Source organism: Schistocerca piceifrons, chromosome 1, assembly GCF_021461385.2.
Source record: "Schistocerca piceifrons isolate TAMUIC-IGC-003096 chromosome 1, iqSchPice1.1, whole genome shotgun sequence".
NCBI classification, from domain to species: domain Eukaryota; kingdom Metazoa; phylum Arthropoda; class Insecta; order Orthoptera; family Acrididae; genus Schistocerca; species Schistocerca piceifrons.
In genome coordinates, this window is record NC_060138.1 from 302,612,952 (window position 1) to 302,639,859 (window position 26,908).

At 42.4% G+C, this 26,908-nt stretch overlaps 1 protein-coding gene across 1 annotated transcript in view; it reads right to left on the reverse strand.

The window, feature by feature from the left end:
- Positions 1–471: 471 nt before the first annotated feature.
- Positions 472–26,908, reverse strand: part of LOC124713868 — a 40,228-nt gene continuing 13,791 nt past the window's right edge. The window contains exons 8-11 of the mRNA XM_047242982.1: positions 16,729–16,867; positions 10,404–10,553; positions 7,559–7,716; positions 472–646 (exon numbers count right to left, since the gene is read on the reverse strand). Coding sequence (XP_047098938.1) covers positions 472–646; positions 7,559–7,716; positions 10,404–10,553; positions 16,729–16,867 — 622 coding nt within the window. The remainder of the gene's footprint in view (positions 647–7,558; positions 7,717–10,403; positions 10,554–16,728; positions 16,868–26,908) is intronic.

The following is a 26,908-nucleotide window of genomic DNA, read 5'->3' on the forward strand; positions in this document are numbered from 1 at the left end:
CATTGCTCAACACTGGACATGATCGAGGAAAGTAACAAATCCATCGGAGTTTCTGCGTTCTGAAAATGCTGACATCAGTTTCAAATATATTAAAGTTTAATTATTTAATACCCGTTATGTGATGAACAGTATGATGATAATATTTTTCACTATAGACAGAGGTTTCAACTAATAGTCAATGAAATGGCTAACGTTGTTTTATTTCTTTACAAAGAAGAAAAAAAGAAATTGGAATAATTGTTAGAAGACATTCTCATGTGTATGTACAGAAGTGTGTATGACAAATGGGATAAAATCTATTTTTAAGTTGAAGAAGTCGACACTAGCGTATAATCAAAGAAATGTTACAAGCAGCGTTTTCTAGTGACGCAGAATTGGTAGAGTTCTCGCTCACAGTATTGCGTATCATAAGGTGTCTTTTGGATTCAGTTTGGTAAGGTGGAGATATCAAGCGAGTTAGCTCTTGGCCACTCAGTAGAAGTAGTGCGTGGCGTCGATAGCGCTGAGGCTGATGGAAGCCAAGCTGTGCAGCTGATCATTGATGATGGTGACCACGCTGTCGCTGAAGAATCCCAGCAGCCACGAGGCGATCAACGACACCAGCCAGTTGAGGATGCCAAGGCCTGTTATCTCTACCTCAACGTTCCTGTGGACACAAAGAAACATTTGTCTTATGAATGTTGTGACTGCATGTCCAGAAAGTGTAGTGAGTAGGCAGTATCCTTTAATAGACACACACAAACACACACACACACACACACACACACACACACACACACACACACACTCACACACACACATACATACACACGATGTGCCGAACATTTTGAGAGGTGGTAGTACTCACCAAAACACAGAAAAAGTCCAGTAAACAAGGGCTCTAAAATGTATACAGGTATCGGCACTCGTTCTTCTTCGATACTATGAAACAAAAATTTTCTATTCAACAAGTGCTCATAGCTCTTGAGGTATGAAATTTAGAGCCAGTGTTTATTTCTCCTCGCTCTGGTCTATGTTTCTTGTCCCCTAAACCTTGGAACTCAAAGAGCTTGCTGTGGAAGAGATGCGTCTCACAGTATCGAAAATTATCAAGTGCCCATAGCTCTTACCTTATGCAATCTACAGCCCATAATCATCAGACCATTCTTCTTGCTTTTGGTGGTTACTGCCACCTCTCAAAGTATAGACACTTATATTAACAGCCTGTATACGCAACACGCATGCAGGTGCCATAAATCTGTTGCGAAGTTCTGGAAGATAGCAATAGGGTCATGGGTCGGTACGAAGAATCTAAATTATGCACCCAGGTATATCCGACAGGTTAAGGAAACTAAAAGACGTTACGTCACACTGACGAAGCAGTTGCTGGAAATATTTTATATTTTTGATGTAATTCATTGTAAGGTAAAAGAATTACTGAGAAAATCTAGAGAACCAGCTTCTCCAGCTGACAGGAGAATGATTCTATTGCTTCCAAAGCAATTATCGCGTAAGGGACGTGGATATAAGAGAAATTAGAACTCGTGAAGTCAGTGTATATATGAAGAAAGTATGTACATGAAGATACAGAAGTCTGAAGATAAGCAAGCACTACCTGTTGTTGTTGTTGCGGTCTTCAGTCCAGAGACTGGTTAGATGCAGCTTTCCATGCTACTCTATCCTGTCCAAGCTTCTTCATCTCCGAGTAACTATTGCAACCTACATCCTCCTGAATCTGTTTAGTGTATTCATGCCTCGGTCTCCGATTTTTACTCGCCGCGTCTCCCTCCAATACTAAATTGATGATCCCTTGATGCCTCAGGACGTGTCCTACCAACCGATCCCATTTTCTAGTGAAGTTATGCCACAGATTCCTTTTCTTCCCAGTTCTGTTCAGTACCTCCTCATTAGTTACGTAATCAACCCATTTAATCTTCAGCAATGTTCTGTAGCATCACGTTTCGGACGCTTCTATTCTCTTCTTGTCTATTTACCATCCATGTTTCACTTCCGTACATGGCAACACAAATACTTTCAGAATCGACTTTCTGACAGTCAAACATATTCTCGACGTTAACAAATTTCTCTTCTTCAGAAACGCTTTTCTTACCATTGCTAGTCTACATTTTATGTCCTCTCTGCTTCGAATTATCCTGAGTTATTACATCGTCTTGCCGCTGCAACAGCATGAATATTCTGCATCCAGCAAAATGCTAAACTCGTTCAAAAGAAATACTGAGATCCACACAGAGTGCTCCCCATAAATCAAAACTCATCTAATACTTTAAGTGTCTCATGGTTGTGGATCTCAGTATTTCTATGAATGTATCTTGACTTTCTTTAGTCTTGCTTCCATTATCAGCCGGAGCTGATTGAGGGATAATTCTCGCACTTGTTAGCTCTTGCCATATTCGAAATTATATCGATGATATTTTTCCGAAAGTCAGATAGTATGTCGCGAGACTCTACACACAAACGTCAACTATTTTAGGAAATCTGATGGAATGTTGGTATCCCTTCTGCCTTATTTGATGTTGAGTCCTCCAAAGCTCTTCTAAATTCTGATTCTAATACTGCATCCCCTTCCTCAAAGTCGACTCATGTTTCTTCTTGTATCACATCAGACAAATCTTCCCTCTCATAGATGAATTCAGTGAACTCTTTCCACCTATCCGCTCTCTCTCCTGCATTTATCAGGGGAGTACCCGTTGCACTCTTAATGTTACCACCCTTGTTTTAATGTCATAGAAGGTTGTTTTGACTTTCCTGTATGCTGAGACTGTCCTTTCGACAATCATTTTTTTCGATTTCTTCACATTTTTCATGCAGGCATTTCGTTTTAGCTTCCCTGCACTTCCTAATTGCTCATTCCCCAGCGAATTGCACTTCTGAGTTTCCCAGCACAGTTTTGTACCACCGCCTTTCATCGATCAACCGAAGTATTTCTTCTGTTAGTTATGATTTCTTCGCAGTTATTTTCGTTGTACATATGTTTCTCTTTCCAACTTCTGTGATGGCTCTTTTAAGAGATGTTCATTCCTCATCAAATGAACATACTACCTGATGAGCTATTCCTTACTGCTGTATATATATCCTTAGAGAACTTCAAGCGCGTCTCGTCATTCCTTCACTGATTCACGTGATCAGACCCAGTGGACCGCGCGCCAGCACAGTTAGAGCTCTCCATCTGTCTCTGTCTTCTGCTACCTGTCTCCAGTTTTCCGCGACTCCCAGCTGCAACAAGTCTTCTCTCACTCCATCTATCCACCTCTTTCTAGGTATTCCCACTGGTCTGCTACCTGACGGGACCCGGTCCATTGCAATTTTGGGGCCGCTTGTTGCCTCCATTCTAATTACATGTCCAGCCCGTTGCACTCTTTTGCTTCTCATCATTCCCAAGATGTTAGGCTTCTTGTAAAGGTCTTCTAATTTTGTGGTTTGGTGTCTTCTCCATTCTACGGTAATCTGATCTCGGACTGTTCCAAATATTTTCCTGAGGATCTTCCTTTCAAATGTAAGCAGGCGGATAAGGTCTTGTTTTCCAGCGCTCCAGGTTTGAGAACCATAAAGTACTACTGGCATTATTAAAATCTTACGCAATCGTAGCTTTAGTTGTTCAGAAACATTTCAACATTTTAATATAGGGTCTAGAGAGTGGTAGTATGTGATTCCCGCCTGCAGCCGTGCTTTTGTCTCTCCTTTGGTTGATGTTACTTCTGTAAAAATTGATCCAAGATATTTGAACTCTTTCACATATTTATACCTGGTGTGGTTCACAATTAAATTTTGAGAGTTTTGGATCTTTCTTCCTATGGTCATACACTCAGTCCTTAGTCCTTCCGTATCTCACTTCTTTGCGGATTGATTCTTCCTCAGTAATCTCTTAAACTTCAGCCCATTCTTCATCACTGCACAGTGTTGTCTGGGTCTGTACCTGCTCCTGGGTACGCCTTATAATACAGTATCTGATTTCTAAATCTCTGTCTGACCACGATGGAAACTAACTGAAATTTTCCCGTCTCACGCGTTCATTTCCAAGTATACCTCCTCCTCTTGTGATTCTGAAATTTATTACAGAACTCAATTAATCTTTCTCGTCTCTCATTCCTTGTCCCAAGCCCAAATTCTCTTAATTCTCTAGTTCGCTAATTATTAATCTTTTCTTCTACTCCTTCCCTTACAACTGCATTCCAGTCCCTCATGACTATTAGATTTTCATCTCCCTTTGTGTATTGTATTACTCTTTCAATATCCTCATATACTTTTTTTAATGGTTCAAATGGCTCTGAGCACTATGGGACTTAACTTCTGAGGTCATCAGTCCCCTAGAACTCAGAACTACTTAAACCTAACTAACCTAAGCGGTCGCGTGGTTCCAGACTGTAGCGCCTAGAACCGCTCGGCCACTCCTGCCGGCATACTTTTTTTTTAACTCTACATCTTCAGCTTGTGGTGTCGGCATGTGTACCTGAACTACCGTTGTCGGTGTTGGTTCGCTGTCGATTCTGATAAGAATAGCCGTATCACTGATCTGTTCACAGTAACAAACTCTCTTCCCTACCTCCCTGTTCATAACGAATTCTACTCCCGTTATACCATTTTCTGCTGCTGTTGACATTACCCTGTGCTCATTTAACCAGAAATACCTGTCTTCTTTCCATTTCACTTCACAGATTTGCTAGTTTCCCTTTGTGATGTAACTTTTGCATTTCTTGCTTTTATGTTTTCGTTTTCTTTAAAGGCGAAGACAAAAGGAGAAGCGGTAGCCCAGCGTAGAGCCTGCGCCTACCGTCACGTATTTTTTATTTAAAATGTTAAAAGGCATAAGACGTTTTTCCTGTTCCTCGGTAAGAGGAACGCACGTTAATTTAGAGCGTGATCAGCGGGAGCAATTTTGAGAGTACAAGTAAAAAATCTGTATTTTTGATCTGTGTAGAAGAAGTAATACATTCGTATTTTCACCAGTGAAAAACTGAGTTATTATTCCAAGTAGTACAGTAATATAGAAGAATTCAAGAAGCCCACCTGTATGCTTCGGAGTTACATAGAAGATCAGATTACAAAGGGAATGATGGACACGGTGAAGAATTTGTAGGTGGCTGCGGCGATGGGACGTAGTCTCGTATTATTAGTTGGTAAGCATAAACCAACAACAAGAGAAAGAATATTTCGTCCATACAGAACTAATATGAACCAATACGTATGAACCCATTCGCAGGCATAGCCCAGCTTATTCTGCTTGTCCTAGCGTCGAAAAATTAATCTCATATTTTCCATATACATTAACATTCATTATTATATATTTTTATTATATTATAAAGTCCTACTGTATACCGTCGGAAATAAGTCTCTTTATTTAGGGAGACAGTACACCTATCACGTTCAACCTTCTGACTTTCCACGCCCCGATTCGCTGAACGTTATCCCTCCGTTGGTTATTATACCTGTTGTCAGAGTCACGTCCCCCTTGGCAGTCCTTTCCCAGAGAGCCGAATGGAGAGATCATCATGACACCTTTTTAATTACAGGTCACATGTACTGGGGATACACGTTACGTATCTTTAGTGCAATGATTTCTATTGCCTTCTGCATCCTCGTGTCGTTGATCATTGCTGATAGTTCCGCCTTTAGGGGCAGTTTCCCACACCTAGGAGAAGAGAGTGCCGTGCTGTCCGCTCCTCCACCTTGTTTGACAAGGCCGTAGGTAGGATGAGGGTGACTTCTTATACGGGAAGTCTTCGGCCTCCAACGCTGATTATTAATCAAAATTTAACCAGTGGTGTATTTCGAACCCGGGACCGAGGGCATTTTGATTACTAATCAAAGATGGTACCCCTATAAAAATTGTGGTATGAAACATATGTCTTAATTTGAGGAAGAAATTTCTGAGAATATGCATTTGGAGCACTGCATTGTATGGCAGTGTATCATGGACACTGGGAAAACCGGAACAGAAGAGAATAGAAGAGTATGAGCCATGGAGCTAAAAAAAGATGTTCAGAATTTGATTGAATGACAAGATAAAGAATGAATACAGGGCTATTACAAATGATTGAAGCGATTTCATAAATTCACTGTAGCTCCATTCATTGACGTATGGTCACGACACACTACAGATACGTAGAAAAACTCATAAAGTTTTGTTCGGCTAAAGCCGCACTTCAGGTTTCTGCCGCCAGAGCGCTCGAGAGCGCAGTGAGACAAAATGGCGACAGGAGCCGAGAAAGCGTATGTCGTGCTTGAAATGCACTCACATCAGTCAGTCATAACAGTGCAACGACACTTCAGGACGAAGTTCAACAAAGATCCACCAACTGCTAACTCCATTCGGCGATGGTATGCGCAGTTTGAAACTTCTGGATGCCTCTGTAAGGGGAAATCAACGGGTCGGCCTGCAGTGAGCGAAGAAACGGTTGAACGCGCGCGGGCAAGTTTCACGCGTAGCCCGCGGAAGTCGACGAATAAAGCAAGCAGGGAGCTAAACGTACCACAGCCGACGGTTTGGAAAATCTTACGGAAAAGGCTAAAGCAGAAGCCTTACCGTTTACAATTGCTACAAGCCCTGACACCCGATGACAAAGCCAAACGCTTTGAATTTTCGGCGCGGTTGCAACAGCTCATGGAAGAGGATGCGTTCAGTGCGAAACTTGTTTTCAGTGATGAAGCAACATTTTTTCTTAATGGTGAAGTGAACAGACACAATGTGCGAATCTGGATGGTAGAGAATCCTCACGCATTCGTGAAGCAAATTCGCAATTCACCAAAAGTTAACGTGTTTTGCACAATCTAACGGTTTAAAGTTTACAGCCCATTTTCTTCTGCGAAAAAAACGTTACAGGACACGTGTATCTGGACATGCTGGAAAATTGGCTCATGCCACAACTGGTGACCGACAGTGTCGACTTCATCTTTCAACAGGATGGTGCTCCACCGCACTTCCATCATGATGTTCGGCATTTCTTAAACAGGAGACTGGAAAACCGATGGATCGATCGTGGTGGAGATCATGATCAGCAATTCATGCCATGGCCTCCACGCTCTCCAGACTTAACCCCATCCGATTTCTTTCTGTGGAGTTATGTGAAAGATTCAGTGTTTAAACCTCCTCTACCAAGAAACGTGCCAGAACTGCGAGCTCGCATCAGCGATGCTTTCGAACTCATTGATGGGGACATGCTGCGCCGAGTGTGGGAGGAACATATCGAACATTTGTGAATGCCTAAAAAAACTTTTTGAGTTTTTGTATGTGTGTGCAAAGCATTGTGAACATATCTCAAATAATAAAGGTATTGTAGAGCTGTGAAATCGCTTCAGTCATTTGTAATAACCCTGTAGTTTATCCACGAAATCTGCGAAGAAAGGAACATATGGAAGACATTCACAAGAAAAATGGGTATGGTGTATTAAGACATCACGAAATAACCTCCATAGGACCAGAGAGAACTGTATAAAGTAAAAACTATGGAAGACAGCGAGTAGAACACATCCAACAAATAACTGAGGACATGGGGTGCAAATGCTGCCCTGAGATGAAGAGGCTAGCGCAGAGCAGCAATTCGTGACGGGCCAACAAGCTTACTCGAAGTAGTCGATGCTGAGCTTCTCGATCGTGGGAGCGATGCCCGACATGAGGTTGACGCTGGCCTTGAGTGAAGCCGAGGCGGAGCCGATGGTGGCCGATATGGAGCCGTTGGGTCCCAAGCCCATGAAGTCCACCTCGTAATGGTCGAGGCCCACCTGCAGAACAAACGAAAGTGCCAATTAGGCCTTAAAATAACATTTGGATTTGACGAGTGACAACGAGATAGTTTTAATTCCTAAATAACTTCGTATCAGTCTCGAAGCTAAAGAAAACCGTCAGCACAATAGCAGTACTGTCTTCGTAAAATGGACTATAGCTACATAAGGAGGACAGCAGTGCTACTGATCATGAAGGATTTGTGTTCCTAAAACATATTTTTTCTAAGACTGTGATCGTGCTGTGATCGTCATTAGTGAGCAAGCCGAGGGCTACTGTGTAGAATCTAGATGGAGTGACGATTCTGCAAAAAGCAAATGGTTTCTGTATAAACTTTAATCACTTGCCAAACGTTAATGAAAATGTGTAATTTCCATTAGTGACTTGGTAGAAGAGGAGTGAATGATACAAGCCAGATGTGTTCAACTAGAACATAAACAGAATCCACATATGACACGTATCATCGCATGTTCGACTCTGGCTTAATTCAAAAGCAGATTCATTAACAGCTTACTAACGTCGTTCTTCCACGTTGCCATGATCGATCATCTACTAATTATAGATATTTCTATTTCTGCATAATGCTTCAGGGACAGTGATAACAATGAACAAAATATTAATAGTTAGAGGGAGTACAAAAAAAGAACAGAGTTTATTTAGTATTCTGAAGAAAGGACGATAAGAAGCACTGGTATTGTTACTTACGAATAGGTTGTCAGCCTTAGTCTTTCTTTACGTTAAAACTGTATGCTTGACCGAGAGTCTTGCAGCCTGAATTATCTACGCACAGATTAGGATTCACCTCGTTCCATTCGATCATCCAAAAAAATGGTTCAAATGGCTCTGAGCACTATGGGACTTAACTGCTGTGGTCATCAGTCCCCTAGAACTTAGAACTACTTAAACCTAACTAACCTAAGGACATCACACACATCCATGCCCGAGGCAGGATTCGAACCTGCGACGTAGCGGTCGTGCGGTTCCAGACTGTAGCGCCTTTAACCGCTCGGCCACTCCGGCCGGCTCGATAATCCAAGGTGAGCATTCAGGCTGCTCCACTGATGCAATCTGTCAAACCGTTTTGCTACAGTATCCTAGCACCTACGAAGTGCAAAACTCATTATGGAAGCTGTAATGTTGTTGGGCAAACCGTACTGGCATAACAATGAGGTGATTTATGCAAACCGCTGTAATGAAGGCAGGTAACCGGACTTCTCGAACAGGAGTGTCTCAATCACAACGCAATCTCGAGGCTACTAAGAAAAAATTACGCTCATTCTTTGATTTTTATATCTGAAACAATGTTTCTATTAAAAAGAGAAAAAAAACATACTGTTGTGTGATTATCAGATAGTAGTAGAAAATTTGAAGAATGACAAATTTTAGGGTCAAGATGATGTAGGACTCGTTTCGTAGAATGTAAATGGAATAAAGTAAAGGGAACTTAATGGTCTGGAATGAATAAAAGTTTTCAGTAAAACAGAAGTTTTCAATAAAAAGATGAATAACTAAGGAAAAAGAACTACAATAATACCACCATGGAGAAAAAATATTAGTAAGATATAATGTGTAACAGAATATTATCAACGAGCACTTTTCCACCTTAAGGCACCCACTGCTATTTTAGAAAGGTAAAACGTAGTTAAGGCAGACAGAATTGTTGCTGTTTACCAGACTAACCGATTTTATTTTAAGCGTTTCGTCATAGTATCCATTACTGAAAGTCATTTGTAACTAATTGCACTTAAAATATTAATTTCTACGTCACAAACTGTACTGTCGCACACGCGCTTCGAGTTTGATAATAATAAACACTGTTTGAAATTCCATCGGCACTTAGTCACTCCGAAATTTATTTGCCATTCTAGTCCCCCTTGTTGATGGGTTTAGATGCCCCTCTGAGTCTCAACAGACAAGATACGCTTCGCTCCAGTCATCATGACACATTGGATTGTGTTCAAAGATGAAGCTGATTGATATTAGAAGAAAACGCAGTTTATATTTCGCTCACAAACAGTCTACACGAATCCACTGATAATCAACCAACTCCCTTTGTTGGCAATTATTTTTAACCCATAATCTGCACATGATGACGTTTTATGAAGTCGGCGTGATATGACCAGGGTATCGCTAAACAGTGCTTTGTTATATACACAAATAATTTAACTGAAGAATTTTGCCTTTCTCAGGTTTACAAACCATCTCACCAGTGTGTCGATTACATTGAATCTAACGTTAGCTCTAAATCATGATGACATAATCTCATACAAGAATAACTGTAGGGCGAAAGTCTGAGGCTACGCAGCTCAGTTAAATGATGTAGTTGCCAAGACAACGCGCAGATTACAATTTTTAATAATAAGTAACTCTGTCACGCGTTTGAGGCAAAGTGATTGGGTACCTGTTCTTTCAGTTCGAGAAGTTGATGAAATGTGAACCGGTTGATTATATCCAGATGAAAAGTATTCACCCTCCCCGTCGTGTTTCATGTTCCCTGAGAAACAGCGTGCGCAAGTAGACACAATGTCTCTGCTATTACAGCATCCACCGTCTTTGCAGCACTAAGTGGATCCAATCCGCAGCCGGCCCTCGATTAGAACATTTCAGTTCTGCGAGTCTGTGGGACTAACAAAGAGAAGCCAAAATCCGTGCGTTACTGAAAACAGCACATTGCCCTCCACCGTACCTGCAGGTCAGCGATGCCCAGAGATCCAAAGACAGTGACGCCGAGCCCCTCATAGGCGAGGCTGATGTCGTCTTTCCTCCGCAGGTTCACGAGGTTCTTGATCCACAGACCGTCAACAGCTAGCGAACCGTGCCAAGTAATCCACAGAATCTGGAAATTAAAAAACACTGTAACAAACTTGTTTGAAATTATTTTATTAATATTACATTTTTCACATACTACTCGTAAGACTAGATTGATTTCCTCATTTTGTTGCTGCGGCATCTCCCTATTTCTTCATGCATTTCACAGAAAAGTCTTTCAGTAGTCTGTGTAGTGCATTTTAATTTATCTTTCGATCCTCGCATCTATGGCTCAGGTAAAATTAGCTACGAGTAGACACAGATGGCTACACGTCTCACCAATGTCTCTCTTATGTACTATCCTTGTGCTTCTGTGACATATTTCTGTTTTGCAACTTATAATTTCAAATATTATCGGTGCAGTTAATTATCTGAAATGGCTACAACAGACTATCGTAGTAATAAACAGTCTCATCTTATTGAACTTATTACTTAATTTTAACAATTCGTAGTATTTCGACACATAAGCTTCAGCATCAGAGGTTAATTAATATGCTTATATTGTACTCCGATAGAAGTACTAACGGTTTCTTCTTTGAAGGAATTCTCAGCATTCACATTTCAGTTCTGTATGGTTTTCTGAGGATAATTTTTAATTCAAGAAGCTTTTTGCTCACGTTTGAACCGGAGCTGTTAGTGTAGATGTCAGTGTACAGTTTTATTTTTCACCTGATCTCCTAAAGGTGAGTTCTTATTTGTAAACTTTGCGTTTATTCTGCTTCAACATTGTTCAGGTTTTTAAGCGCAGAAAAAATGGGTTAGACATTGATTACGATTATTCCCTCTCCAAAGAGTGTATCTGTTTGTTTCACTTTCGGTATCCATTTAACCTTATTATAGTTCAGTGTTTCACGCTAGATACGGAATATTCTACTCTGTCTTACAGATAGGTGTATTAACACAGAACACAATGAGAAGATAGTGTATTGTCCCATTCAACACTTTTCTACAAACAGTACCCAAAACGTTACTTATTACTGAACTTTGTATGACGTGTGTTGTACAACAAGGACGGAAAATATTTTTATATTAAGAATGCCCACTTTGTGCTCATAAATTCCTACTATACATGCCTTAAAAGTCACTTCAGACGTATTATTTTTACCCCACCTAAGACACTACACGGATATGTGCAAAATATTATGTATTCTCCAGGCCCCAGTAGATTTGCAGACTGGACGTATTTAGCTTCTCCGAGAACTGTTCACTAATGAACCGTGATCTGTCGTAACATAAACGTGTTGCTTCAGTAACCACGCAACATACTGATTTTTAACGTCAAATCTGTCCTGCGATTGAACTCGTTTCCTTCTAACTTGCTCTTTTTGTGACTGTGACGAGTGATGTGGTACATGTGTTACTTCTACACATCTTGTAATACCTGGCCCAAGGCCACTAAATATTGATCCTTCTGTTTGACTCTTAAACCTGCGACTGCAGTTACCAAATGAAACCGATGTAAAAGTTAAATACATGGTGGTGAGCAACAGTCTGAAAGGTTTGTAAATGTATTGCAGGGTAGGATGTGCTCAAAAGCAGTTGTTGAGAAAATTATTCAAAATGTTGAGCCATTTTCGAGTTAATTAGCATTGAAGTTAACGAATCAGGCCGCTGCGTGCGCAAATTCAAACGGCCCTCCAGATACAGTTAGTGTAAGTTGTTCTCATAGCTTAGATGTTAACGCACGAAACTGATCAGCTTTTGACTTAGGAAACCAAAGGAAGAAAACGTTTGATGATACCGTCTCTGATGGGGCCGCTTGAATTTGGCCGCGCGACGACCTGATTGGCACACTTCAATGCTTATCAACTCGGAAACAACTCAATGTATGGAACTTTTTTTGTCTTAACAATTATATGCCAGTATGACATACGCGTCAACATCCTTGCAAGCTGTTCAGACTTTTTATGACCACCCTGTATAAAACTCATTATCTGGCTTCATTATGATGATGTGCAGCATTTCAGATTGCAGTCCATTCTCATACTTCAGGACTGTGCTGCGGAGGTTTGTGAATTGTAGGTATTTTCAGGTGAGTATGCAGGGTGTTGCGGAATGAAGTTTTCGAAATTCGGGCGGTTGCTCAGTACATTTTTCGCCAGAGAAAACTGGACCTAAATTTTAAGTGGAGTATTCGTATTTTCAGCATTGTGGGATGATTCATTTCCTATCCCTTCGATAGCTCCCATTCCATCCATTAACACTATGTCGCAGACTGAGGGACGATGGCCCAGAGAAGTATGCAACTACACAGATAGATCTGAGTAATTGTACAGCTGTTTTCTTATTGTGATGATCTTACGCTCTGTATAATTGTACAGGCAGATCATTATCAACTGATCTGAAAAACGTCTGTCCTTATGGAGGGTAAATGGGTGGAAACATATCCAAACAGACGACTACCTATCAAACCAAAAGTCACTAAAAATTTACTGTAGACTGGGGGAAGCAGGAACTATTTCAGGTGAAAGGATATCAACGAAAGCCGGCCAGTGTGGCCGAGCGGTTCTACGCTCTTCAGTCTGGAACCGGGCGACTGCTACGCTCACAGGTTCGAATCCTGCCTCGGGCATGGATGTGTGTGATGTCCTTAGGTTAGTTAGGTTTAAGTAGTTCTAAACTCTAAGGAACTGATGTCCTCAGATGTTAAGTCCCATAGTGCTCAGAACCATTTGAACCATTTTTGAACATCAATGGAGGACAAGGAGAACCCCGAATTCTAACAAAAAATTTTGGAACACGCAGCTGCTAATCAAAGTACAAGCAGGCTTGCAGTTGCCCATTCGATGCACATAGATCGTTTGAGTGTCTGGTGGTTCCTGAACAGTGATTATTCTAATAAAATTCATGAAAATACGCAGATTAATAATTCTGAATAATGAAGACCGCAGTTCTCACTCTGGTTCCCCCACCAACGTCCCTGAAGTTTCGATGGTTACTTGTAAGCCACATTTTACGAGAGAGAGTTGTTTTGACTCCCGTAAGACCCACGCGTGTGCTGTTGAAAATTTGAAAATTCACACACTGCCTTGTGCATTTTTTTTTTTTAAAAATGAAGCATGACCCCAAGATGACTGTCGACGAGCGTCATCTACTTTTCTGGATTGCTATTCATTTTAAACATTGATGGCTAGATGCTGATATTAATATAATAATTCGACTTTATACTTCAGTTGTGTACATAGAATACTATAATTTTTGAGCTCTTAGTCTGTAATTGATTTTATACTAATCTTCTGTTTGAACCTATAGCAATAATTCACCGATGGACGTCCACTCTATATCTACATCTATACTCCGCAAGTCACCTTGAAGTGTGTGACGGAGGATGTTTTGTATACCACAGTCACATCCCTCTTCACTGTCCCATTCACGAAGAGTTCGTGGAAAGAACGTTTGCTGGTAAGCCTTCGTGTGGGCACGAATCTCTCTATTTTTGCATCCATCGTCTTTCGAGCGATATTCGTAGGAGTAAGCAATATATTTCTTCTAGGATATCGCTCTCTCGGAACTTTAACAATAAACTACATTGTCATTCAGGACGCCTATCCTGGAGCATCTGAGATTGCAGTTGGTTGATACAACAATATACAATGATATTATACATAGTATTTGCTCTCACATTTTTATTATTACAACATTGACCAAGTTTTAAAACAAAATATTTGGCACCAATTGCCAAATCATCCTAAACCCCTCTGCAGTCATTCGCCGTCGTCCCTTTCCCATACACAACGTCGTCGTTACCAGAAAGTCTCAGGCGGCTACACGTATGATTTGTCTGGTTATGGAAACACGAGAGCTGCTACGACACTTTCTTGGGGCGTTCTTGATGATATCTTTGTAATTGGTGAACACTCGCCATCGAGGACATCGTGCACTCTCAAAGCCCAGAAACCACACAGGGACATTCTTCCTTAAATATTTCTCGGATTTCGTGGCGCCTCAGATTTTCTTGTAAAATAAAGCTTTCAACGACTTCCTTGTCGTCATCATTACAGCCTCTGCTAAGACATAGAAATTCCGTGACTTCATGACGTCTCCATCACCTCTTTCGACAAACTACATACGAAAGTACCACAGAGCCTGTTGGTAAGACAGTTAACCACTGACGACGACGACGGAGGAACTCGTTGGAAACTTAAGTTCCCAAAAAATTCTGACAGTATAAGACATCTAAGAAAAATGTTTGCAAATCCGGGACCCAGTTATATTTCTGAGAACCTGTCCCATATGCTCCAACTTATGTTTGACAGTCTGTAGGGGTCACTGTTTTCATCTTTTCCGGAAATCTGCCAGCTGACCGGCATCCGTGATCGTTTCTACTTCAGCACCTTCATTTTATGGATGGTATATCTCTGACGAGGAACTCTGTGTCAGATGTTTTACATCCGGTGTTACGAAATAATCCATTTTTGTCCTGTTTGAATAGGGAGCAATAAAATGGAAACGAGACACAAAGAGGAAAAGTAAGTAAACTGCTTATCGAAAAGTGAATTGGCATAACATAATATATGTATCGCACTGTGAGAAAGACGATCCATAACTTCAAGGAGAAACGTTTGACGTTTTCTTCGGAAACATGGTCGCACTGAGGCATGCACCTCTTAGTCCGAAGTGAATCGACAGCCACAAACGCCGTTCTCCAGGACTCCAAAAATGTGGAAATCACATAGAGAGGAATGGGACTGTATGGAGGATGTGTAAGGACTTCCCAGCGAGACTTCTGCAACGTAGCAGAAACAACCTCGATAACCTGTGGACCTACCCAAACATTTTTCCACGAAGACATTGACCCTGTTCTCTCACAGTGGCAACAATGTATTAAAAGTTTTGACTATTACTCTTAAAATAATACGGTGGCTGTTTTCAACCTCCGATTGGTCACCAAATGGGAACCACAGTGAAAATAAAAAAAATTATTTGCTACATTTAGCTACACCTACCATCCATTTTTCTACTTATTCTCAGTTCCGACTTAATTTGTCGTAGCGTGGTACAAACTTTAGAATGCCCTCGTCATAGGACTCAGCCGCCTGTAATCCTGATTCCCTAGGCTGATCTGCAGCTCATTGTGCCAAATGGTTGTTCTCATGATCAGCGGTACGTATGAGCGATGAGATTAAAATCGGAGGAAGCCTAGTCCGGGCTGTATGGTGACCGATCAAACACTTCTCATCGAAAACGCTGCAGGGGCGTCTTTGTTGCACCTCCATTACGCGACCGTGAATTGTCATGAGGAACACGGATAGTCAAACATTTTTACCAGCGGCCAAATTTTGTGTCCCTTTTAGTAGCGAAATTTTAACCGCCCACCTGTTCCGCCGCAATGGTGAATTATAAAGTTATGGAGTAACTTTACTTTATAAAATTTAGGAAGCAAAATTACAGCAAGATACAGTATATCACAATAATTACAAACAATATACATTACGTCAAAATTTTCTGGCATCTAATGAAAAAGCTTTCAAAACTCTTAACACCTTCCGCCCACTACGAAAGCAGGAACGCCCACTGGTGGGCGGTAGGAAACAGGGTAATTACCACTGATAAAGAAGGAAACGCGTGACAGTTACGTTATGTGTGCTACTGAAAGCAGGCGAAACCGCTGAGCAGACGGCACACATGGCTGCGGACACTATTTTCCAGGCATCTTTGCGAGCTCACTTTGCGCTCAAAACTGAAAACAAACACGTGAGGCGGTGACAGGCATACTAGAGACACTGCCCAACGCATCTGCGCTGAGCTTTAACGGACTTTCACTGCCGTTTTAATTTTGTGAGTGATCGGAGGTTGAAAAAAGCAGCGAAATTCCTTTTTTGTGTCTCTCTCGTTTTCATTTGATTACCCCTCATGTATTATGTCAGTAGTAACCTTTTCTTTCGTCTTTTGGTTATGGTTATATATGAAACTAGTCGTTATGCAGCGTAAAAAATAAAATAATTAAAAAATTACAGTCCTATCAGAACGTGATGATAAACATGTCTCTTTGTAATTGAGTGAGACACATATATCTCACGGCCCCTACCGCCGGAGATTCGAGTCCTCCCTCGGGCATGTGTGTGTTGTTCATAGCATAAGTTAGTTTAAGTAGTGTGTAAGTCTAGGGACCGATGACCTCACATTTGAACATTTTGAGACACACCCAGGCTACAAAATTACCGTATGGAGATAGCGGCACAGTGAGCATAATTGGCACTGACCTCCCTGGAGAAAGAGAACTGCAGGTCCAGGGGTATGGGCAGCTTCTGCAGGCCCATCTTCTTCACCAGCGCCGCCACGTGCTCCAGCACCGCATCCACGTACGCGTTAGCGTTGAAAGTCAGCGAGAGGGCGCGGGCTCTGTGGACGACCAGGTTAGCGTATTAAGACAGCCCGTGAAAATTCTTCCTCCGTCATTATGATTAATCAACAGTAATTTATACATTAACGATACATATTCTGATTTTTCCTTACCATGTCTGCTTATTACACTTACGAAAAAAAATCAAAACGCCATGGAGGAGTCGAGCGACGGAAATGAAAGTTGGTAGGCTGTTTCTACATTTGAAAGATTACGTGTATACAAATTTCACGCCAGTCATATTAGAGTTGCGGTAATAGCGCAGCTATGAGGATACAAATCAAGTTTGCTTTTAATACCCGCTGCAACAGTCGCGAGCATTGAGATTGGACGTGGAGAGTTGATGTTTGTGAAGAATGCCCCTGTGGCGACGAAGACCCATTATCATGAACACAATGAATTTGAACGAGGTCGTGAGGTCGTGTGATAGTTCCTTCTGCTACAATGCAGAAAGACCTTGCCTTGTACGTGATTACTGTTAGCGATGGTCATGAGAATGTACTGTAACAAGAAGTCCGGGCTCCGGACGGCCATCGTGTTCGGCGTATGGATTTGGCGCATCGTACTGTATCTGCAGCAGTAATATGGGCAGCAGTTGGCACCACAGTGACACAATGAATTGTTACAAATCGGTTACTTCAAGGACAGCTCCGAGCGACACTCCCTGCAGCGTGCATTCCTCTGATCCCAAACGACAACCACCTGCGACTTCAGTGGTGTCCCTGGAGGGCAGGATGGACGTCTGTTGTGTTTTATGATGAAAGCTGTTTCTGTATCGGTGCCTGTGATGGCCGTGTGTTGGTTGGAACGAGACCAGTTGAGGACCTACAACCAACCTGTCTTCGTGCTAGACATGCTGGACCTGCACCTGGAGTTATCCTCTGAGGTGCAATTTCGCATGACAGCAGGGGAAATCCCGTCGTTATTCCACACACCCTGGCTGTAAAATTTTACGTAAGTCTCTTGATTCGACTTGTTGTGCTGCAGTTCATGAAGAGCATCCCAGGGGGCCTTTTGCAACAGGATAAAAGTTCGCCAAAATACCGCTGTTGTAACCCAACATGCTCTACAGATTGTCGACATTTTGCTCGCTCGATCAGCAGGTCTGTCTCCAGCCGAACTCATAGGGGACTTCATTGGATAACAACCCCAGTGCCTTCCACAAACAGAATTAGTCGTCCGCGTATTGACCGACCAAGTGCACCTGGCACGGAACTCCATTTCACAAACTGGCATCCGGCACTTGTACAATATAATGCATGAACGTTTGCGTGCTTGCATTAAACATTCTAGCGAATACACCGGTTATTAGTGTACCAGCATCTGACGTTTGCAATGGCTTATCTTGTGCTTACGTTAACCCGTAAACTTGCAATGTTAATCACTTAAATATATTACCTAGAGAAGTACATTCTCTAAGTCTCATTACTCTACAATAACAATTTTTTGGTGATGCGATTATTTTTCTATCAATGTATTTTGAATATAGTTCAGTATCATATCACAAATTACACAGAAATAGGACGGTCTTTCAACAGTACGTTATTTGTTTGACCTTGAAAACACAACGAGTTGTGCGCAAGCATTAGAAAGAACATATGAAAAATTTACTCTTATATTACTCCTTTCCGTGCAATGCATTGTCTTGGAAGATAGGGACGTAACACAAAGATCGTATCCGCCAATTTTGCTATTGAAACAGGTTGCTGTTAGTTTTCATTGTTTTAATGCAGTTTATGCTAAGTAAATGTAACTATAACGGTCCCGCGTCTGGTTTAAGAACGTAATGTACTGAGAATCAATATGTATATACTTACAGACGAATATTTACATGATTCATAAGAAGATGGTGCATCTAACATTTATTTTTTTTCACTTAGTTTCTCTTGTAGAGACGGGAAGAGAATATGGTGACAGAAACTTAGAAGAGCGATTTCCTGACAATAGATTACCCTGTCACATGTGGGAAATAAGCTGAATAATAAGAAACTTCACTAAGCTGAGGGATGAACCACGGACCTCGGGATACTCGAGCTTACTAACAATAACAACGCAGTGCAAGTCTTTCAAGGACGTCACGTCGGCGTCTTGCGTGTCTCTGGGCCAAGGGCACGCAGCGTACTCACAATGGGAGGCCACGACGTTGGGACCACGGACTTACTTTAAGCCTTATACACCTTAAGCAGGCCATTAAAACAACATAATGTGCAAGTAGAAGGTGCACTAGTCTGGGGATCCCGAGAAACTTGCAAGAGAAGTTTTACGCTTCTATTATGCCTCTGATGTACTTATGTGACGGTACCAGCTTTGAGAAGTCATTATGGTCAAGTTGTTAGCGTTCGCGGGTGGCAAGACCGTCTTTGGCGAGGCCGCAATTCGAATCACTGTACCAATTTTTAATTTATATTTTTTCTGTTGCTGGTCACCTTATTTAATTTATATGATAATTGAGAAGTAATGTTCTCTGACTATTTACTGTTTGTAATTAAAGTTTCAAGGACATTGGACAGACTTGGAAAGCCAAAATCAAACCTCGGTAAATAATGATGCGAATGACGTTATTCACAATCAGTAATACAGTAACTCACAATATGCCAGACCACAAGAGTAACGTAGAATTACTCGTCGGATTTTTCCTCCACATCACGTTGCAGGATGGTATTTGTCGTACAGACATGGGAAACATAAATTAAAATATGACGCAAATACTTCATGAAAATACAGGTGCTTTTTCATTTCATTACCTCTCGAACTTCATATAGATTAAATGATGTGTCCAATGGTGAAAAAAGTTGATTAATAATCAAGTTTGAGCGGGAGTTGAACCGTCGTCTCATTCACGCTCGTCTTTCGAAGCTCAATCGCTAGGAAAGCATTTCCATTCAAGTTTAAAAAGGATCTCATAGATTTACTAATACATCTCATTCTTGATTATGGTGATCCTATTCTCCAAGAACTTTGTTATGAGAGCTCACGCCGGCTGTAACTGACGATGAATGCTTATGTGCGATGCATTCATGACGTACGCTACTTCGACTATATCACTCCTGCCAGAGGACTGTTGACATGGCTACGTGCCGATAAGCGTAGAGATTATCACATCCTCTGTTTGCTCTATCGCCTTCTCAATCGTTGTACTCTCTCTTATTTATCTTCAACCCACACAACTGTGTAAACGGCACAGCAGAAATACTCGTTCTCAACAAAGTAGAGTCGTCTCTGTACCACTACATAACACTGCCATGTCCTCTAAATCATTTTAGGTATCAGAAACACGACTATGGAGCGACATTCCTCATAGTACCAGAGGTATGAAATTCCTTTCCTACTTCAAAAGAAAGGTAACGGTCCACCTATCATAATAGCTATATCTTCTACAGGGTGGTGCATTGATAGTGACCAGGCCAAATATCTCACGAAATAAGCATCAAAAGAAAAAAGAACGAAACTCGTCTAGCTTGAAGGGGAAAACCAGATGGCGCTATGGTTGGCCCGCTAGATGGCGCTGCCATAGCTCAAACGGATATCAATTACGTTTTTTTAAATAGCAACACACATTTTTGTTACATATTCATGCAGTAGATAAAGAAATATGAATGTTTTAGTTGGACCACTTTTTTCGCTTTGTGATAGATGGCACTGTAATAATCACAAACGTATAAGTACGTGGTATCACGTAACATTCCGCCAGTGTGGACGCTATTTGCTTCGTGATACATTAGCCGTGTTAAAATGGACCGTTTACCAATTGCGGAAAAGGTCGATATCGTGTTTATGTATGGCTATTGTGATCAAAATGCCCAACGGGCGTGTGCTATGTATGCTGCTCGGCATCCTGGAAGACAACATCCAAGTGTCCGGACCGTTCGCCGGATAGTTAAGTTATTTAAGGAAACAGGAAGTGTTCAGCCACATGTCAAACGTCAACCACGCCCTACAACAAATGATGATGCCCAAGTAGGTGTTTTAGCTGCCGTCGCGGCTAATCCCCACATCGGTAGCAGATAGATTGCGCGAGAATCGGGAATCTCAAAAACGTCGGTGTTGAGAATGCTTCATCAACATCGATTGCACCCGTACCACATTTCTATGCACCAGGAATTGCATGGCGACGACTTTGAACATCGTGTACAGTTCTGACACTGTGCACGAGAGAAATTACAGGACGATGACACATTTTTTGCAAGCGTTCTATTTAGCGACGAAGCGTCATTCATCGATAGCGGTAACGTAAACCGGCATAATATGTACTATTGGGCAACGGAAAATCCACGATGGCTGCGACAAGTGGAACATCAGCGACCCTGGCGGGTTAATGCATGGTGCGGCAATGTCGGAGGAAGGATAATTGGCCCTCATTTCATCGATGGCAATCTAAATGGTGCAATGTATACTGAGTTCCTATGTAATGTTCTACCGATGTTACTACAAGATGTTTCACTGCATGACAGAGTAGCGATGTACTTCCAACATGATGGATGTCCGGCACATAGCTCGCGTGCGGTTGAAGCGGTATTGAATAGCATATTTCATGACAGGTGGATTGGTCGTCGAAGCACCATAGGATGGCCCGCACGTTTACCGGATATGACGTCCCCGGATTTCTTTCTGTGGGGAAAGTTGAAGGATATTTGCTATCGTGATCCACCCACAACACCTGACAACATGCGTCAGCGCATTGTCAATGCGTGTGCGAACATTACGGGAGGCGAACTACTCGCTGTTGAGAGGAATGTCGTTACACGAATTGCCAAATGCATTGAGTTTGACAGATATCATTTTGAGCATTTATTGCATTAATGTGGTATTTATAAGTAATCACGCTGTAACAGCATGCGTTCTCAGAAATGATAAGTTCACAAAGGTACATGTATCACATTGGAACAACCGAAATAAAAGGTTCAAACGTACCTATGTTCTGTATTTTAATTCAAAAAACCTGCCTGTTACGTTCTGTATTTTAATTCAAAAAACCTGCCTGTTACCAACTGTTCGTCTAAAATTGTGAGCCATATGTTTGTGACTATTACAGTGCCATTTATCACAAAGCGAAAAAAGTGGTCCAACTAAAAATTCATATTTCTTTACCTATTACACGAATATGTAATAAAAATGGAGATTCCTATTAAAAAACGCAGTTGTTATCCGTTTGACCTATGGCAGAGCCATCTAGCGGGCCAACCATAGGGCCCTCTGGTTTCCCCCTTCAAGCTAGACAAGTTTGTAGTTTTTTTTTGTTTGACGCTTATTTCGTGAGAAATTTGTCCCGGTGACGATCAATGGACCACCCTGTATATATCTGTATACACCATGTATATATCTTTCGCGCCATTTTTCGCTCTCCCTTGTCTCTCCTAAGAAACATTGTCATTTGCGTTTCAATCTTCTCCTCTTTCATTAGTCCTTCCACTTCTGGCACTAAACACGGCTTCAAATACTCTAAAGCAATCAATGCTTCTTAGTGAACGTTACTAGGGGCGTCCAATAATTGAGTTTCCCTATTTTATAAAAATAAATTACACAAAATTTGTCCTATAAAAATAAGGTTCTTGAAATTATGTGATGTTTCTGTTGCTATTCTACGAAGCCACCATGGTTTCCAAGCTTTTTTGGTAATGCTACCTAAGTCTTCGAAATCAGTGTTGTGTTTCAGCTCTGGTCCTACGCTCGTCACCAGCTGTTCACTGTTGATGTGACTTCAAACCGCGCTGGTGTGCTTACCCCCAGGATGACCATTGAGTTGGGGGAAAATGGGAAAATCATTTGGGAACACTTCCCAGCTGAACCTTCCAAGCTCTGCCTGGGCCATTCGAGATTTATGAGACCAAGCACCGCCATGAAGGAAGAGAACTTTACGAGACAAAATCCGTGGACATTTTCTTTTGATGTCAGTTTGCAGATACTTCAAGACATTACAGTACCCACCTTCATTCATTGTAGTTTTGCGAGGCAGGTAATGAACGAGCAAAATCCCCTGAGTGTCCCTGCCGAATGTGTGACATTTGCCACTTTTGGGGCACTTCGGCCACGTTTATCCCACACTATGCGCTGACGATTTGTCTCAAGAGTTGAATGATTGACGCAGGACTGATCCCCATTGACAGTCCATTTGAATAGCAGATCTCCCCCTCTCTGAAGCATTTCCACAAACATTCTGACCGAATTCATCCGTTGCTGTTAGTGAAAACGTGACTCATCTTGTAAGGATTTTGCGGCAGTGAAGATGGGTTGTCAGGATGTTTGCGATGCTGAACGTCCAATTGAAGCCCCAGCAGGCAGCCGCGTAAGGATATTTTCAGTGGTGACGCGACCATCTTCCTCCACAATATTGCGAAATGAAGTAGTGGCATCACTATATGTCGCTATTGTGGGCCTCCCTGTGCGCTGTTCGTCATGCACATCTTCGTGCCATTCCACAATCTGTAAATCCCAGCGTCGAACCATTTGAATGCTCACACAGCCATCCCATAGAGAGTGGTTAACTGCCGATGGATTGACGACAGTAAGTCAGTGAATAGTTCCAGAATGAGAAATTTCAGTCTGCCGCGGAGTGTGCGCTGATTTGAAACATCCTGGCAGATTAAAACTGTGTGCCGGACCGAGATTCGAACTCGGGACCGTTGCATTTGCCTTCTCATTCTCGAAACATCCACCAGGCTGTGGCTATGCGATGTCTCCGCAATATCAGGAGTGCTAGTTCTGCATGGTCCGCAGGATGGTAGGAGACGAGGTACTGGCAGAAGTAAAGCTGTGAGGACAGGGCGTAAGTCGTGCTTGGGTAGTTCAAGGGTAGAGCACTTGCCCGCGAAAGGCAAAGGTCCTGAGTTCGAGTCTCGGTCAGGCACGCAGTTTTAATCTGCCAGGAAGTTTCAGTGAATAGTTGTTTTGCTGAAAAAAAAAAGAGCGCAACTCACAAGCGGGCACGCTATGTGGTGGTAGCTCCATGCTAGCTGGCAGCATACTGGCGAGATACTCCGGTATGCATCCTAATCCGGTGTGAGTGTTATCAACACATACCTCCCGAACTCATCAGTCCTCACATGTCACCCTCAGTATATTTTGCAGAGAAACAGCACAGGGAAACGACTCCCTTATTATTATCATTATTATTACTACTATTATTAATGCAAATTATTATTACTGTGGTCGTTATGGATTTCTTTAGTGTGGTTTGTTTTCGATGAGATTTACTATTATGACTTAAGGTTCTAATAAGGTCTGGCTAAATAAGCAACCAATTACTAAATGAAATAAATATTATTGCTCGCTTTGGTTGAGATCCGGAAAATGGCTCGTGAATAAGGGACCGATGGGTTCAGGAGGGCCATATAGAATGCTTTGTAGGATTTCAGCGGCCGCAGGCGATAGAGCGCTAGAGGAAAGAAATGCTATTCCCTCGACTGTGCAGGACTGTACAGCTCACATCACGTATCGGTACACTATGTGATCAAATGTATCCGAACACCCCAAAACATACGTTTTTCGTATTAGGTGCATTTTGCTGCCACCTACTGATAGGTACTCCATTTCAGCGACCTCAGAAATCATTAGACACTAGTGAAGAATTGGGCGCTCCGCGGAACTCACAGGCTTCGAATGTGGTCAGGTGATTGGGTGTCACTTGTGTCATACGTCTGCACGCCAGATTTCCACATTTCTAAACATCCCTAGGTCCACTGTTTCCGATGTGGTAGAAAGTGATAACGTAAAGGGTCAGGTACAGCACAAAAGCGTAAAAGCCGACCTAGTCTGTTGATTGATAGAGACCGCCGGCAGTGATGAGGGTTGTAATGTGTAATACGCAGAGATCAATCCAAGCCATCACGCAGGAATTCCAAACTGCATCAGGATCCACTGCAAGTACTATGACAGTCAGGCGGGAGGAGGCGAGAAAACTTGGATTTCATGGTCGAGCGGCTGCTCATAGCCACGTATCACGCCGGTAAATGCCAAACCACGTCTCGGTTGGTGTAAGAAGTGTAAACATTTTAAGATTGAACACAGGAAAAACGTTGTGTGTAGTGAAGAATCACGGTACACAATGTGGCGATCCGATGGCAGGGTGAGGGTATGGCGAATGCACGGTGAACGTCATCCGCCAGAGCGTGTAGTGTCAACAGTAAAATTCGGAGGCGGTGGTGTTATAGTGTGGTCGTGTTTTTCATGGGGGGATGGGGTCTTACACCCCTTGTTTTGCGTGACACTATCACAGCACAAGCCTAGATTGATGTTTTAAGCACCTTCTTGTTTCCCACTGTTGAAGAGCAATTCGGGGATGGCGATTGCATATTTCATCACGATCGACCACCTGTTCATAATGCACGGCCTGTGGTGGAGTGGTTATACGACAATAACATCCCTGTAATGGACTGGCCTGCACAGAGTCATGACGTGAATCCTGCAGAACACTTTTGGGATCTTTCAGAATGCCGACTTCGTGCCCGGCCTCACCGACCGACATCAATACTTCTCCTCAGTGCAGCACTCCGTGAAGAGAATGGGCTGCCATTCTCGAAGAAACCTTCCAGCACCTGATTGAACGTATGCCTGGGAGAGTTGAAGCTGTCATTAAGGCTAAGGGTTTGCCAACACCATATTGAATTCCAGCATTACCGATGGAGGGCGCCACGAACTCGTAAGTCATTTTCAGCCAGGTGTCCGGATACTTTTGATGACATAGCGTATCTCGAGGCCTACGAGAAAGACAGACCGCGGCGCGTGTCACAACACATGCTACAACAGGTCTTACGCGTGCTTGCAGCCTTCTCCAACGGACAGCGAGTAACCATTTCAGACGAGTTTAATAATTCTGATCTGCGTCTTTAAATGTATGCAAGTTCTCGATAGTTCTCACAAAATCGAGACCTTTAGAGGGCATCTTTCCAATTAAATGATGATTTGCCATGGGCACTGCACGAAACTGAGCGTTCGCAAAGCGTGGCGGACAAGCCGGCTAGTGTGACGTCACGCGTTCATTGCAGGGCCCGTGTATCTCATTTCACCGACGTACCTTAACGTCTGGAGCGCAGCGGACTTTCGGAATGGTGACCAGTTTCAATGAGTGAGAGGCACTCCCAGTGCCAACAGTGGACACACACTATCGCTATTTCCTTTGGAATAACGACCTGGTGCCATTCCCGTGTCCAGTGTTTCTGCCTGGCGCACCACCACCGGTGCCATTCTCTCTGCTGCCACGTCAATGGCAGCACCAGTTGATACCTGTTTCTGCTTCGGTAGCAAAGCGGTCAGCGCTGCGGATGGCTACGCAAAGAGGTCCGGATTAGATTCCTGGCCGAGTTGGAAATTTTCTCCGCTAGGGGACTGGGTGTTGTATGATCCTTTCGGTCGTATCATCATAACTGACATCACACGAGTATGAATGGTCACGGCCCGAAATACAATAAATCAAAAATAAATTTGCCTTGCTGAATGTCCTGGGTGCTCCTTGCGTACGGCACTGTCCGCGTGGTTGCTTGTCTCGCAGCAAACAATCACTTTGCCTCAAGGTAAAAACATTAGGTCTGTTCTCTAGGATGATGATCATGCAAGGACTTTGAAATCCTGCGTGATGTAGAGTATGGTCGTTCTGAATCAATCGATTCTATATTCACATTATCAGGCATCTTATCGCAGAACTCTTAACTGAGTCACGATGGCTCGTTCCTGAAGTTGTAGAATTGCTGGTATGTGTCTCTCCCTCTTACACGAGATATAATATGTTCTCACAAACAACCAATATTCAAATGATGTTTTTCAATAAGGAATGTGGAGAATTTCCTGTCGTTAAATACAGGCTGTACCAAAAGTACCAGTTGGCCTTATCTAATTCTCTACTAGTAGTTTTTTTATTGTTGTAGGTGATATTGATTTGTGAGAAGAATGGCTGATGAATCCAATTGCACCTTGGAACAACGAATCGTCATGAGTACCTGGGCTCAGAGTTACGTCACACTGGGAAAACACTGATAGAGATTCGAAATGGTTTCACCACCAGACTTAATATGGCAACACTACCGAAATCAACAATATTACCTTGGGAG